General features: G+C 45.2%; 1 protein-coding gene across 2 annotated transcripts in view; it reads left to right on the top strand.

The window, feature by feature from the left end:
* Positions 1–15,110, top strand: part of LOC120992453 (beta-hexosaminidase subunit beta-like) — a 49,646-nt gene that overhangs the window by 15,718 nt on the left and 18,818 nt on the right. For both annotated transcript variants that reach the window (XR_005776979.1, XM_040421445.1), the window contains exons 2-6: positions 2,789–2,943; positions 4,029–4,094; positions 6,060–6,106; positions 7,536–7,646; positions 8,654–8,755. Coding sequence is in view for 1 of the 2 variants with exons in the window: in XM_040421445.1 (XP_040277379.1) it covers positions 2,789–2,943; positions 4,029–4,094; positions 6,060–6,106; positions 7,536–7,646; positions 8,654–8,755 (481 nt within the window). In the remaining variant the exon portion in view is untranslated. The remainder of the gene's footprint in view (positions 1–2,788; positions 2,944–4,028; positions 4,095–6,059; positions 6,107–7,535; positions 7,647–8,653; positions 8,756–15,110) is intronic.

The raw sequence follows: 15,110 nt of genomic DNA, 5'->3' as shown, positions 1-15,110 counted from the left end.
CCCATATTGCTCCTTTAATACGGATCATAAGATTTTTTGCAAAAATTTTGGCTAATCGTTTGAAGAGGGTTATAGCTTCCCTGGTACACCCCAACCAGACGGGTTTTATCCTGGGTCGTCAAATATAGATGAGTCTATATAGGGTTTATCTGAACCTTTCTGGTGGGGGTAGTATAGACCACTCCATCCTGTCACTAGATGCCGCAAAGCCGTTTGACAGGATTGAGTGGCCTTTTTTGTGGGCTACTATGTCTCAGTTTGGCCTGGGGAATTTATTTTTGGAAAGGACCAAAATGTTATATGAACAGCCGGTCGCAACTATTAATATTAATGGTATAAGTTCTCCTCCTCTTATGATGAGGAGAGGGATGAGACAGGGTTGTCCTCTGTCTCCCCTTCTCTTCGCCCTCTTTATTGAACCATTGGCCTGCAGGATCCGCTCAGATAACTATATAGACTGCTTCGGGTGGCGGGAGTGAGTGATAAAATAAGTTTATATGCCGATGACGTGATTCTGTTCCTGGATCAGGGATGGAAAATCCTTCCTTATGTGATAGAGGTAATAGAGAATTATGGTAAATTTATCAGGTTATATGATTAATTGGACAAAGTCATCGCTCCTCCCCACTGAACCGGAAAGCCGTAGATGAAGGGAGGGGGGTCCGTGTTCTGGCCCCCAAGGATACTTTGGAATATTTGGGAGTTAAGATTGGGGTACCCATAAACAGGTTTTCCGTGCTGAATCTGGCCCCGGTATTGAATAAAGTTAAGATCAAGATAAGCGCTTGGCAGAAATTGATGTTGGCTCAGACAGATCAAATAGCATTGATTAAGATGATTATCTTGCCTATCGTCTTGTTCCCGATATGTGCCTCCCCAATTTGGATCGACTATCTTTTTTTTCATAGATTGGAGACTTTGATCAACGACCTAATTTGGGGAAGGAAGAGGGTGCATATAAAGCAGAGATACTTATGGTTGTCGGAGGAAGATGGTGGGTTGTCACTTCCCTTTTTTCAAGGTTATTATTTATGCGCACAGATACAGCGTTGTTGTTTTTTGAAAGAGAGTTTACTTCTACGGTATCTGACTAAAAGTGATGGATAAACCAATAGAGAATATTTTTGCATGTTTGGAAACTGGGTATATGGGATTGGAGAAGTCCTTGCCGATCCCTTGCTCACTACAGAGGGTATGGAATAAACTGAAGGACATTCTTAAAGTTTCTAGTCCCTTCGCTTTTACCCCTCTGTGGGAGAACGGGGGGCTGGTGGAATTCTTCAAAATTACAGATTTTGGTTATTGGTCACGTAAGGGTATCAAAGTGTCTCACCTTTTTTATTCGGCCATTTTAAATCGTTTTGGGAATTTGGTTTCACTTATAGCTCACCACTAGATGTTTTTATGTATTCATGTTTAAAACACACTTTTGTAGCCTCTAGGATTAGGGACTTCATTTTTCCACGAGAGAATTTATTCTTTGACTATTGTGACGTTCAGAAGTATGAGAAGGTGAAGATTTCTGCATTGTACGCTAAACTCTGAACGGCATTGGCAACTGTAACCCCTTTTTAAAAGTCCAAGTAAGTGGGAGCAAGAGTTGAATTGCTCTTCACTACAGTGGTCCTCCATCTATAAGAATGTGAGGAAGGCGTCGGTTTCCAATGCCCATAGATTAATCCAATTTAAGATTTTGCATCGATATTGATCTGTATAAGTTAGGTATAATGATGTTTATAATTGTTGTGTTCTGTATACTGACTTGATCAATATGGGACTATGTACTAATTTGTGGTTGCTAAAAGAAAAATAAATATTTATAAAAAAAAAAAAAAATGCTCTCTTTTTAAAACGTTCATTCTTGTGGCCATAACAGCAAGATGAGTGGGTGAAATTCGAGCCTTTTCTTCAAGGGAACCACATATGAGAATCCTGGACGACAGAATTATCTTAACGTTGGACCCGGCTTTTATGGCAAAGGTCGTCTCTACCTTTCATCGCTAACAAATTGTTCTACCCTATTTTTGTACTGACCCAAGGAATGTGAAAGAACAGCTTTTTCATACTCTAGACGTTCGCCGGGCGGTAATACGATATCTAGAAGCCACTCTCCCCTTCAGGGAGGATTCAGCCCTGTTTGTACAATTTGCGGGGAAGAACAAGGGGAAGCAAGCTTCAAAGTCCACTATTGCAAGGTGGATTAAATCAACAATTCAGCAAGCATATACTTCCCAGAACAGATCTTGCCCATTTTACCCGATCAGTGTCTGCTTCTTGGGCAGAAAGAGCTAACGCTTCGGTGGAACAAATTTGCAGGGCAGCTACCTGGTCTAGTTTTCAAACCTTTTGTAGGCATTATAGATTAGACCTCTCTTCTAATACAGACCTTGCCCTTGGACGTAAAGTCTTACAGGCAGTAGTCCCTCCCTAAAATAGTTATCTGGTATTGCTCCATGTGTTCTGTCATGGAGGACATCCTGGAAAATATAATTTAGTCTTACAGGTGAATACCTTTCCAGGAGTCCGACATGACTGCACCCTTATTGCCCCCTCCTTACTGTAGATGGGTGTATATATTGTTTACTTGAGTATCTGTTTCTTACATGTATTGTTACTTGACCGGTGTGAGGATTTAGAACACTGGCATTTGGCAGGGAGGGAGGGGCTTTTAACCTCTGTGCTATCTGTCCCTTTATAGGTATAAAGGACATCCTCCATGTGTGCTGTCATGTCAGACTCCTGGAGAGGTATTTACCAGTAAGACTAAATAATGTTTTTCTTTTTATAGATATTATGAATATATCTTTGGATACTCTCCATGGAAGAACAGTGGTGTAAAGGATGTAGGTCCATCATCTGGGAGGTTGGTCCAGCTTCAGGTTATTCTTACTGCTGAAGATAATGAATGTTCTATGCATCCCCACATCAAATCAGACGAGTCTTGTAAGTAATGTATGTCTACCACTAACTTGTATGCACTTGGTGGGATGCTGTATAAAACACACTTGCTTGTAATGGGGAAAGTTTGAACTTAGTAATTTTTTAAATTATGCTTTGTACATAGTACAACTCCTATGCAGAGCTATGTGTCTCCATGGTTACAGACTACAAACAAGCCCTATGTGTAGTCAGGTGGATCCTTCTCACAGGCCCTTCTTTTACTGCCTGTAGATTAGCAAGGAGATTTTTAAGATTATTTCTAGATAAACTAAGGGGGTCATTTATTAACTTGAAATATGCCTATATTAGGTGTATTTCAGGTGTAGATTGCGGCGCAATGCCTAGTTACGACGCAATTTGCGATCTTTCCCCTGCTCACACCACACCCACTTATTTAGCCTGGTGTGAGCAGGAAGGGGACGGTCTGGCAGGCCTGTCTCATTTACCATTTTCTACGCCTATTTCAGGCATAGAAAAGGTCTAAAGGTAAGACAACTTGGATGCTGTCTTACATTTAGAGGCAGCGCTGGATACGCCGAAAGTTTTGTAGAGGTCGGAGCCTCTTCATAACTCCGGCAGATCCACCTCCTTCAGTTGAATTGGGCTGATCTGTAATAATGGACACAGCCCATGGACAGGAGTGATGCTGTTCCTGCTGCTATGTCCTAATTTTCTCACGCAACATTGTTTTCTAGCGCACTTCCAACACCCCACACCGACAGCAGTCCAAGAAGCTAAGATCTGGGGACTTCTTTGCAGGGTCCTCACTTGCAAAGCTGATTCAGGCTACGTTCACTCTGCAAACTAGCACTAGTATGCCTGTCAATGCAGTAGAACCTAACTGGTCCCATTTATAAGTCAAAGGGGCTGTTGGGCGTGGACAATTTTAGCTGCCCACTTTCTACCTGTAAAAATAGAGGGTGTCTAAATGACAAATGTGTTCCCTTCATGCAGTCCAAGGAGGCAAATCCTGCTTTCTAGAACTTCTGAGACTGGGGTGGTGGGAGTGAAATATTAGTGCAGTTACATATAGCGGAGCAGTACTCTTTTATTTCCGTTTCCTTATGGGCTTCCCATCTTTTTTGTAGACAAACTCGTAATTGATGAGGATGGAGCTGTGTTACAGGCCAGTCAGGTCTGGGGTGCCCTACGAGGTAAGTCTTTTAAGTAGGTCTATTGTTAATTGTTCTGATGACCTTTTATGGTCCTGACAAATTTACATTTAATTTATTTTTGAAAAGTGTTCTTCCAGGGATAGTCTGCCGCTTCATCTGACCATCTGATTGGTCATGCAGGGTGGAACAGTTGCCAAAGTTTGGTGCACTGGTCCTGTTCTGATTAATACAGTCCTGATGAAAGTTTAAGACCACTTGAAAAATGGCAAAAAATCATATTTTACATTGTTGGATCTTAACAAGGTTCCAAGTAGAGCTTCAACATGCAACAAGAAGAAATGAGAGTGAGACAAAACATTTTTTTTGAGCATTGAATTAATTGAAAATAATGATTAAACTGAAACAGGCTGTTTTTCAGCTGATCCAAATTTTAGGACCACATGCCTTTTTTAAAAAGGCCAAATCTGTGCAAAGATGTGGATTCATTGTCATTTTCTGTCAGGTAGTCACACGTTGTGATGGCAAAGGCAAAAAAATCTCTCCCTTTTTGAACGTGGTAGGGTTGTTGAACTGCATAAGCAGGGTCTCTCACAGCGCGCCATCGCTGCTGAGGTGGGATGCAGTAAGACAGTCATTTGGAATTTCTTAAATGATCCTGAGGGTTATGGAACAAAAAAGTCAAGTGGAACACCCAAAAAAATGTCATCAGCACTGAGCCGGAGGATCCAATTGGCTGTCCGTCAAGACACTGGATGATCCTCGACCCAAATTAAGGCCCTTACTGGTGCTGACTGCAGCCCCATAACCCTCAGACGGTATCTGAGACGGAAGGGCTTCAAAAACAAAAAAGTCTTCAAAGACCTCCTCTCCTTGAACGCCACAGAACTGCTCGTTTGGACTTTGCAAGAGAGCACCAAACATGGAACATTCAAAAGGTGGAAGAAAGTGTTAGGCTCTGATAAGAAAAAATTTCACCTTGATGGTCCTGATGGTTTCCAACGTTACTGGCATGACAAGCAGATCCCACCTGAGATGTTTTCTACGCGCCACAGTGCAGGGGGCGCCATAATGGTCTGGGGTGCTTTTTCCTTCAGTGGAACAATGGAGCTTCAGGAAGTACAGGGGCGTCAAACGGCCGCTGGCTATGTCCAGATGTTGCAGAGAGCATTCCTCATGACTGAGGGCCCTCGTCTGTGTGGTAACGACTGGGTTTTTCCACAGGACAACGCTACAGTACACAATGCCTGCAGGACAAGGGACTTCGTCCAGGAGAATAACATCACTCTTTTGGCCCATCCTGCGTGTTCCCCTGATCTAAATCCAATTGAGAACCTTTAGGGATGGATGGCAAGGGAAGTTTACAAAAATGGACAACAGTTCCAGACAGTAGATGGCCTTCGTGCAGCCGTCTTCACCACTTGGAGAAATGTTCCCACTCACCTCATGGAAACGCTTGCATCAAGCATGCCGAAACGAATTTTGGAAGTGATCAACAATAACTGCGGAGCTACTCATTACTGAGTTCATGTTTGGAAGTTGGATTTTTGTTTTGGGGGGGTTTATTTATTTATTTTTTGGAGGTGTGGTCCTAAACTTTTGATCAGCTGAAAAACAGCCTGTTTCAGTTTATTCGTTTTCATTAAATTGAATGCTCAAAAAATGTTTTGTTTCACTCATTTCTTCTTGTTGCATGTTGAAGCTCTACTTGGAACCTTCTTAAGATCCAGCCATGCTAAATATGATTTTTTATTTTTTTTTGCCATTTTTCAAGTGGTCTTAATCTTTTGATCAGGACTGTATGATACTCTCCAAGGAACGTATGGTTATCTTGGCAACTGTATCATCCAGCATGGAGTTGCAGCTTCACTCCCGATGTTGGATTGAGTGAAAACGGCGCTACTCCTGTCCATAGTTTGTGTCTGTCTGGCATTGCAGCTCAGTCCACTTGACTTTCATCCCCCCCCCCCCCACCCCCCCCCCCCCCCCTCCTTTCTTTCTTTAAAGGTCTGGAGACCTTCAGCCAACTAGTCTATGAAAATGCTGCTGGGCTGGTAAGTCAATACGTTCAATATTGTGTTCTGGATATATTGATTGACTTTGATAAATATCTTGAATGCTATTACAAGAAAATAAACATTAGAAGTAGAGTTCAATTTCCCCCCACCTGAGGAAAAGGCTTTCATTGTGATGACAATAACGAAACGATTTAGGCAGGTAGGGAAAAATGATGCAAAGTAAGAATGCTTTCAAATATAGAAACGTTAATGGTTTATATTTCAGTTAACATAATGCAAAGTGAATGAACAAAAGAGAAACCTAAATCCAATCAATATGTGGTTTGACCGCCTTTAGAACGCCATCAAGTCTTCTAGGTACACTTTCACACAGTTTTTGAAGGAATTCAGCAGTGAGCTTGTTCCCAACATCTTGGAGATTAACCACAGATCTTCTGTGGATGCAGGCTTGCTCAGATCCTTCTGTCTCTTCGGCTTTTGGTTTGGCCTCATGCAGATGACAGCATTTTTGTTTGACATCTGATCCGCATTATAATTGGGCCGCAATAGATGAGTCCGTATCCGTATGTCTGTTCCACGACCCCCACAAAAATGATAGAACGTGTCCTATTCTTGTTCATTTTGCAGACAAGAATAGAACATTTCTACAGGGCTTTGAAAGCAAAAACTGCAGCATGTACACAGCAGGTATCTGTGTTTTGCGTATCTGTAATTTGCGGATTGCAGAATGGGTACAGTCATGTGCATGAGGCCCTAATCACACACCTAACTATGATCTTACATTTTCACACAGTATGGGATTTTGTATCTGGAAGAATTGATGCTGTTCTGAAGTTAAAGGATGATCACACCAAATATTGATTAGATTTCTCTTTATTCACTTAGCATTTTATTAATGATAAAAATAGACTTCTTAACACTTAACCTAGTAATATAGTTTATTAGGCTGAAAAAATACATCCATCCAGTTCGGCCTGTTATCCTGCAAATTGATCCAGAGGAAGGCAAAAAGCCCCATGGGGTGGAAGACAATTTTCCCGACTACAATCAGAATAACTCCCAGGATCAATGACCCGTCTCCAGAATTCTAATAACTATAACCTGTAATATTATTACACTCCAGAAATACATCATGTTTCCTCTTGAACTTATATATATATATATTTTTCATATTTTGTTATTTTTTCTTACTTTGCAGCCATTTTCCACACCTGCCTAAAACGTATACAGTGCTGTGTGTATGTGTGTAGTATATTGACTTCCAATGTGTAAAAAGTTTTAATTCAATCATTCAGTTTCAACAACTCCTTCTTGGTGCGTTATTCTGTGTGCGCTGGTGTGTGTTGTGTGTTTTTATTTTTTTGTTTTTTGGTCAAGGAGTATATATGATGTTTGTGTCCAGAGTTGAATCTAACATTATTATAGTATAATTTTATCATTGCCCTGTTTTTCTCTTTTTATCTAGTTCCTTGTAAACTATAGCCGAATTGCTGATGCTCCAAGATTTGCACACAGAGGAGTCTTGCTGGATACATCCAGGCATTACCTGCCATTAAAAACTATTTTGCTGAACTTGGTGAGGTTTTTCTTTTCCCCCCCTCTTTTTCTGCCTAAAGGGGTTTTCCTAGACTTTTGTACTGATGACCTATCCTTTGGATAGGTCATAGGTATCTGATCGATGAGAGTCCAGCACCTCATCAATCAGCCGATCAGCTGTTAAGAGAAGGCTGCGGCGATCAAAGTAGCTCCGTGGCCTGCTCTCAGCTTTTCCTAGGTCAGTGACTGCATGTTTTATTGGTCACGTGGCCTAGGCACAGCTCAACCCGCAATACCAAGCACTGCCTCTATACCTTGTGTGGTGCTGTGCTTGGTGAGCTGTGAGAAGGCCATGATGCTCACAGGAGCGCCACTGTCTTCTCAAACAGCTGATTGGCGGGGGTCCCGTTTGTCGGACCCCCACAGATTGGATACTGATCTATCCTGAGAATAGTTCATCATCTGTTGTAAAGACTTGGAAAACCCTTTTAAATACAGTGTCACACATTTTTGAGGCTTATTACTTACCATTTGCATTGACTTCCATTGGCTTGTATCTCAACTTTTCCTGAAGGCAGTTGTAGAGGGGAAGGGGGGAGTTTTGGCATGTTGGGTTCAGGATGCCCTATGTTACTGAGGAAGATAATCTAAGGAGTGTGACCGTATCTTGGTCCCCTCAGCATACAGTTGGTTAGGTTCCCTTTAAAGGGTTTTTACCATCTGCGACATTTATGGCATAGCAGCAGCAGGATATGTCATGAATGTCTAGTAGGTGGGGGTCACACCTCTGAGATGTGCTCCTGTCCTGAGAATGGGTTCCCATCGTGTGGCAGCCACGAATAGAGGGGTGGCTGCACTCTTCATTCACATATATGTGAGTTCTGGAAATGGCAGAGCATGCTCACTTGCGTATTATCAGAAGTCGCATAAATGTGAATGGATAGAGCTGCATGTCTCAGATGGGAATGTTACGCCAAGGATTTCAATACATGGTTTAATTTTAATTTTTTATCAATGGGCAGATAATAAGTCTCTCTTCTGTTCCAGGATGCAATGGCCTTTAACAAGATGAATGTTTTTCATTGGCATATAGTAGATGATCAGTCCTTTCCCTACCAGAGCATAGCTTTTCCAGAACTAAGTAACAAGGTAAGTGTCCTTCAGTTTCTAATGGCAAGAATTACCTGTGTGTACAATCCAGCAGTTATAAAACGCAGTCTTAGGCCTCATGCACATAACCGTTGTTGTGTTCCGTTCCGCAAAACGGGGTTCTGTTGTTCCATGATCCGTTTCCGTTTTTGTTTCCGTGTGTCTTCCTTTATTTTTGGAGGATCACCAGACATGAAGGAAAGCAAAAAAAAGTCTTAGTCAAGTTTGCCATGAAAATGATAGGGAAAAAACGGACGCGGATGACAATCTTTTTTCATGGTCCCATTGACTTGAATGGGTCCGCGAACCGTTTTTCGTGAAAAAAAATAGGACCGGTTACATTTTTTTGACTGACTGGAACCACGGATCACGGACGCGTATGACAAACGGTGCATTAGCAGAGTTTTCAACGGACCCATTGAAAGTCAATGGGTCCGCAGAAAATCACGAAAAACGAAACAACGGACTCGGAACACAACAACGGTCGTGTGCATGAGACCTTATAGTATGGTGTAATCTGGACTCGGTCTGACTGTGGGTGTTGAAAGTCACCATTTGAAATGCACCAAGTATCCAGAAGGATATTGACTACAGATCCAGAAATCCAGAATCTCATAGCAAAACCATGCATTGATGTAATGGTAAATGGAAACCGGTCACATTGAACATTCTGGGGTTTTAAGTCCAGGAGGCGGTCCCATCAGTGATTGGCAGCTATCTGTGTATACACAGTCTTAGAAGGAAGGCTGTCAATCACTGATAGGACCGCCTCCTGGACTACAAAGCCCAGAATGAGCAGGAATTGACATGAGTGAAATACAAGGTTTTTTTTCAGAATCTTTTTCTCATAAAATTACATATCAATCTGCTCAGCTCCTCCTGCTCTATAACTGCTGCCTGTAGATTATTTCGTGTTTTCATGGTAACAGGGTCCCTAAAAACCTATAATACTGTGCAAAGTGGTATTTCCCAATTAAGAGAAACATCTCTTCTCTAGCGCCATCTTGTGGAAGTGGCTCTCTATTAGTCAAAATCCAACTTCTAATCAAGCCTTGGAATATGACAAGGGAAAATGTCAAACCAGATATCCATCAGACAGTAGACAGTTGTTTTGGGGTGTTTGCTGCTCGTCAGTACAGAGTAGGATTCTGGCTGGCTGGGTACAATGCCTTGAATGCATCTTGGGCAGGGTGCTAGGGACCAGTCCTGTATGGAGACTTACTGGGAGTGCTCCATAGGAAACTAATATGCAAAGAGTTATTGCCAAAGAAAGAGAACCATCTCGCTAGGTTCACCCTTTGGAAGTGGCTCCCTATGTGAGTCAGTGTCTGACTTTTTAACAAGTCTTGGAATATGACAAGGGAAAATGTCTCCATACAGAATTGGTCTTTTTTAAGAAGATTCAATACCCTGGCTAAGCCTCTTTCAAGGCATCGGACCCAGCCAGAATCCTACTCTGTACTGACGAGGGGCAAGCACCCTGAAATGAGATTATCTGGCTTGGCATTTTCCCATGTCATATTTCAAGGCTAGTTTAACCCTTTCATGACTGCCATACGGCTATATACGTCCTATCTGCACATACACCGTGCAGATAGGACTTAAATAAACGTTATGGCAGCTCTTTTAATCCAAGCGCTGCAAAACGCTTGAATTAAAGCTTCAGTCGCTTCAGGGACAGTGCAGAGTCTGGTAATGCCGGCAAAGAACCAGAGTGGTCCCTTGCCAGTGATCACTTTGGTTAGTCTCTGCAGAGACTAACCAATCAGATCGCCGCAGTGTAAAAGTGCCGCTTTCAGGCTCTGATTTGCACTCTGCAGCTCCGAGCCTGAAATCTGGCACTGACTGCTGTCTGTGCCAGCAACTGGGCCCCCTTGTGCGCCCCTTCTCCCCCTGCAGTATCTGACGGCGGCGGCTATTCCTGAGCCACCACCATAAGCAGCGAGTGTCGGCTATATGCTGACTCTGCTGTAACCCCCTAGATGCCACTGTCAGCGGAATCCATGGGGTTAATAAAGGGAGGGGGCTCCCTCTCTCAACCATCGGGCTGCAGCGCTGCGATGGCAGTGGCCTGATGGTTGCCTTGACAACCAGACGCTTTGCAAAGGCGTCCGGTGTTGCCATGTATCAGTGTAAAACTGACAGTATTATACTTTGCAATGCAAGAGCATTGCAAAGTATAGTACAGCCATCAGCCCCACTGCATCTTCAAGATCCAAGTGGGACTTGATTTTAAAAAAGTGTAACAATAAAAGAAAAGTTAAAATAAATGTAAAGATTTATTTATAAATTTTTTAAAATAAATTGCCTTTCCCATATGCGCTCATTTTATAAAAGATTAAAAAGAAAATAAAATAAACTACACATAATTGGTATCGCCGTGTCTGTAATGACCTGACCAGTTTGTGCAAAAGCAGTATGAGAAGCAAAAGGAAAAAACGGAAAACCAAACAATGTACAAACCCAGAATCGCACAGGCCACAACGAGGCCCGTAAACAGAGAGAATGGGTGGGAGTTGTGTTTCCCCCAATGAACGGAAGAGAAACAGCATTTACGGTAAGTACAAAAATCTAGTTTTCTCATCCATATCGTTGGAGGACACAGGTTTGACCTTGGGACGTTACAGAGCAGTCCCAGGGGTGGGTCATAAACAAAGAATCCATGCAGCCAATCGGAAAACTGCCGTCTGCAAAACTCTAAGGCCTCTTTCACACTTGCGTTGTCCGGATTCGGCATGTACTCCACTTGCCGGAATTACACTCCGGATCCGGAAAAACACAAGTGTACTGAAAGCATTTGAAGACGGAACCGTCTTCCAAATGCTTTCAGTGTTACTATGGCACCCAGGACGCTATTAAAGTCCTGGTTGCCATAGTAGGAGCGGGGATCGGGGGAGCGGTATACTTACAGTCCGTGCGGCTCCCGGGGCGCTCCAGAATGACGTCAGAGCGCCCCATGCGCATGGATGACGTGTCCAATGCGATCACGTGATCCATGCGCTTGGGGCGCCCTGACGTCACTCTGGAGCGCCCCAGGAGCCGCACGGACGGTAAGTATACTGCTCCCCACTACACTTTACCATGGCTGCCAGGACATTAGCGTCCCGGCCGCCATGGTAACCATTCAGAAAAAGCTAAATGTCGGCTCCGGCAATGCGCCGAAACGACGTTTTAGCTTAAGGCCGGATACGGATCAATGCCTTTCAATGGGCATTTATTCCGGATCCGGCATTGCGGCAAGTGTTCCGGATTTTTGGCCGGAGCAAAAAGCGCAGCATGCTGCGGTATTTTCTCCGGCCAAAAAACGTTCCGTTCCGGAACTGAAGACATCCTGATGCATCCTGAACGGATTTCACTCCATTCAGAATGCATGGGGATAATCCTGATCAGGATTCTTCCGGCATAGAGCCCCGACGACGGAACTCTATGCCGGAAGACAAGAACGCAGGTGTGAAAGAGCCCTTAGACACAGACACAGAGAAGCGTTAGAAGATGCAAAGGTGTGTACTCTGTAAAATTTGGAAAAGGTGTGCAAAGACGACCAGGTAGCCGCCCTGCACACCTGAAGGGCCGAAGCCCCATGATGTACTGCCCAAGAGGCCCCCACTGCCCAAGCAGAATGAGCAGTAAACTGGAAGGGTGGAGCCCGGTCACTGATGCGGTACGCTTCCACAATGGCCAAATGAATCCATCAGGAAATGGAAACTTTGGACGCAGCCAGTCCTCGTCTCTGTCCCTCTGACATGACAAATAATGAATCCGTCCGTTGGAAAGAGGACGTCTGAGACGGATAGATGCGGATGGCCCGAACAAAATCCAGAGTGTAGAGCGACTGCTCACGAGGATGAGACTGGGCAGGACAAAAGGAAGGGAGAATGATCTCTTCATTGAGATGGAATGCCTTGTCCTGATGGAGGATAAGGAAGGGCAACCGACGGAACTAGCGTCTCTTTCCTGGCACGCTACAGATCGAAGTGACTGCCACCAAAAATGCCACTTTGTAGGACAGGCAGCCAAGGGACACCTGCTGCAAAGGCTCAAACGGGGAGGACTGGAGAGCGCTGAGCACCAGATTACGGTCCTAAGGATTCAAAAGAGGCTGGTAAGGGGGCGCTGCATGCGCCACCCCCTGCAGAAAGGTCCGAACTGCAGAAAGTGAAGCCAAATTCCGCTGAAAAAGAATGGAAAGGGCCAAAACTTGCCCTTTGAGGGAACTGAGAGCCATCCCCAAGTCCATGTCCGACTGCAGGAAAGACTAGAGTAGTGGCAACGAGAACCGAATGAGAGACGACTGGTGGCGTTCGCACCAACTAAAGTAGAACTTCCAGGTCCAGTGATAGATCTGGGAGGACGATGGCTTCCTAGACCAAATGATGGTCTGGACAACAGCATCTGAGAAATCCTGAGCCCTTAGTACGGCGGCTTCAACAGCCATGCCGTTAAATGTAGCAACCCTAAATTCGGGTGGAAGATCGATCCCTGCGACAAAAGGTCCTCCCGAAGGGGAAGATGCCAGGGTTTTTTGACGGGGAGGAAGACTAGGGATGCGTGCCATACTCTGCGTGGCCAGTCCGGGGACAAGAGAATGCAGAGGAGGACTTGGCGGTATAGGGCTTGGAGCCCAGCTAGCGAAGACTCCAGGGAGGGCAAGGCTTGAAAGATGGCTTGCGCATCTGCTCTGGGGCAGATTTGTCGGCTGGCCGCTTCGGGCTGGAGGAACTCCGAAAGGACCGAAAAAGAGGTCTGTGCTTTTTAGACCTGTCCTACTCTGCGGCAAATGGGTGCTTGGGTGCTTTTTACCCCCTGTAGCATCAGAGATAATCTCAATCTCATCCAGATGCTTGCCAAAAAGCCTTTTACCTGCAAAGAGGAGGGACGTCAAGACCAGTTTAGAAGCATTATCCACCGCCCAGCTAGATAGCCACAGGGTACAGCGGATGGCCACTAAAAGGGCTGAAGAGCTGGCCAAAAGCCTGGCCGAGTCCAGAGAGGCCTCACAGATGTAAGACCTGGCGTAGGAAAGTTGCACTGCAATATCCGAAAGTTCCTCCGAGGAGTCCCCTGAGGTAAGGCCCTGATGTAGCTTGTTTGCCCACTTGGTCATAGCCTTGCTGACCCATGTAGAGGCAAAAACTGGGTGTAGGGCAGTGCCAGCTGCTTCAAAGGCAGATTTGGCAAAAGATTCCAATTTCTTATCCCTGGGGTCTGAGAAGGAAGCCCCATCAGCCATAGGCAAGGTGGTATTTTTAGCCAGGCGGGATACCGGAGGGTCAACAGGAGAGGAGGACCACTTCTTTGTCAAATCCTCTGAAAAGGGATATAAGACATCTAAGCGTTTCAGCAAAGCAAAAACGCCTGTGAGGGAACTTCATTCCTTGGAAAAGGAGGAATCAAACTCCGGGGGGTTGGGGAAAACTTTTGGCGAGCGATGGGATCGCCTGAAGGAAAAACTAAAACCGGCAAATGAGGGTGTAGGGTCCTTAACCTGTAAGGTTTCTATAACAATGAGATTGTCTCACCGGAGGACCAAAGTCAGTGTCTGACAACTTATCCTCAGAACACGCCTCTTCTAATAAGAACGCGTCGAAGCCCTGAGAGGCGGCAGATAGATGGAGTAAAAGGGGGACGCAGACGCCCTTCGAGGAGAGGGTGGTCTGACCCTTTTTGCAGGACGGCTGCGATTGGGGAGTAGCAGGGGGTTCCCTAGAGTCTGACTGGTCAGAGGATGGCCACACCAAACGCCCCAGCATTTCCACAATGGCCCTGTTGGACTGGGAAACGTCCTGCACCATCTTAGACAGAGAGCTCACCCACTCTGGCTCTACCATGGGCTGGGCAGGGGGGCGACTGGGACAGGGTCAGAGCCACTTTGCGGTGGAGCAGAGGGGATCTAACTCACAGGATGGCAATTTTGAGCGACAAGAAGCACATGCAAAATGTCGCACGGAAGTGACCGCGAGCTGGGAGAACTCATGCCCCCCCCCCCCCTAATGGAGTCGGCCGCCCGCAATAATTAAAAGGCGCGATGGCGCACCAAATGGAGGTCTCTCCTCCCTACCCGCGGTGGGCGAATCTGAAGTAGGCCACAGTACAAGCTGATGCCTCAATTTAGAAGCTACCCCAGCGGAGGAGAGAAAAACTGGCGGTGGCAGGCGGCCCGGTCGGGTGTCTGCGACAGAAGTTTGGCAAGCACAGAGGGCTACTCTTCGCCCCCACAGAAGAGCCGTCAAGCAGCTGTTAACCCTTCCCTGCCTGTGGGGGGGGGGGGGGGGCAAGGCTTCATGGGGTCATCCACAGTAAGTAACCTGAGAGGGGGGTTGGAGCCAGGAATACTTACTCGTCTGGCGTGTTCTGC

Source organism: Bufo bufo, chromosome 2 (genome assembly GCF_905171765.1).
Source record: "Bufo bufo chromosome 2, aBufBuf1.1, whole genome shotgun sequence".
Classification (NCBI taxonomy): Eukaryota; Metazoa; Chordata; class Amphibia; order Anura; family Bufonidae; genus Bufo; species Bufo bufo.
The sequence above is the reverse complement of the archived record's forward strand: the minus strand, read 5'-3'. Positions and strand labels throughout refer to the sequence as shown.